The sequence below is a fragment of the Salmo salar genome, chromosome 12 (assembly GCF_965601325.2).
Source record: "Salmo salar chromosome 12, fSalSal1, whole genome shotgun sequence".
NCBI classification, from domain to species: domain Eukaryota; kingdom Metazoa; phylum Chordata; class Actinopteri; order Salmoniformes; family Salmonidae; genus Salmo; species Salmo salar.
The window spans coordinates 5,931,378-5,932,500 of NC_138302.1; the positions used below are offsets into that span (position 1 = coordinate 5,931,378).

A 1,123-nucleotide genomic window follows, 5' to 3' on the forward strand; every position below is an offset into this window, starting at 1 on the left:
TAAACTTATGGAATTGTGAGGTGATTTCCCACAGTTAAAGTCCTGCAATAAGAGCTACGATGCTAATACTTGTGTAAACTCTTCACATTTCATGGACCCAAGATCCAGAGGAACGCTGTACAGTGCAATAGAAGTATGTCCCAAAGCAATTATAATACAGCCACAGTGCGACTTCAACAATTTTTTGTGTCAAATTAACTACTTATTGTCTTTTGTTTAATTCATATAACAACATTCTTACCCTGTTTAGCATTATCTTTTCCAAATATGGCATTATTACACTATTTTTATCCGTTTGCATCAGTTTTAGTATGGGTCTCTTATTTTGAAGTCGAACCGCAAATTCCATTGTGGCTCATCATTATTCTAGCTAGCATCACACAGGTGCTTTTCCGACCTGATACAATAATCACTTGTAACCTGCACGGTCTCAAACAGAGTACGGAGAAGAGCAACGGTCGGTAGTTGAGATCTGCCTCGTCACAGAAGAACCACACTAGAACCGGACAGAGAATACAACTCAAAACCTGTCAGACCATTGGACAAGTGAACTCCGAAGAGCCTGAGAAAAAACGGAACCTTTGTTTCCAGAAGCAGCAGGGAGCCGAACCGGAGGAAAGATGATGAGTTTTCTGCCATACTTCTCCGCTGAGACATGGACCCTCCTGGCCCTCCTCATCACCCTAATAGTAGTGTAAGGACTTACATCAAATCAAATGTTATTTGTCACATTTATCGTAGTTAACCGGTTTAGACTAACAGTGAAATGCTTAGTTAGGGGTCCTTTTCCAACAATGCAAAATAGAACATATTACTAGTTAACTTGTGTGTGTACAGGTACGGTTACTGGCCCTATGGTGTTTTCACTAAGATGGGTATCCCTGGTCCCAAACCCCTACCTTACTTTGGCACAATGATGGAGTATAAAAAGGTTAGTACCCATTCAGAATAAACATCTCTCTCATATTTTAAACAATAGTGTTATTTTCCTCCCCATGTAAAACAATACATTGAGAAGGAAAAAGAGGACTAGCCGGTTGTTTGAACAATAGATAAATAAAAGGTAATATGAGACATGATCAGTGTAGAAGTTGTGTTGCTTGACCCTGAGGACCATAGTAAA

General features: G+C 39.6%; 1 protein-coding gene across 2 annotated transcripts in view; it reads left to right on the forward strand.

The window, feature by feature from the left end:
- The first annotated feature begins 398 nt into the window (after positions 1 to 398).
- LOC106591899 (cytochrome P450 3A27) overlaps positions 399 to 1,123 on the forward strand; it is a 30,780-nt gene continuing 30,055 nt past the window's right edge. For both annotated transcript variants that reach the window (XM_082958492.1, XM_082958493.1), the window contains exons 1-2: positions 399 to 694; positions 838 to 931. In XM_082958492.1, coding sequence (XP_082814618.1) covers positions 621 to 694; positions 838 to 931 — 168 coding nt within the window. In that variant the 5' untranslated portion in view covers positions 399 to 620. The remainder of the gene's footprint in view (positions 695 to 837; positions 932 to 1,123) is intronic.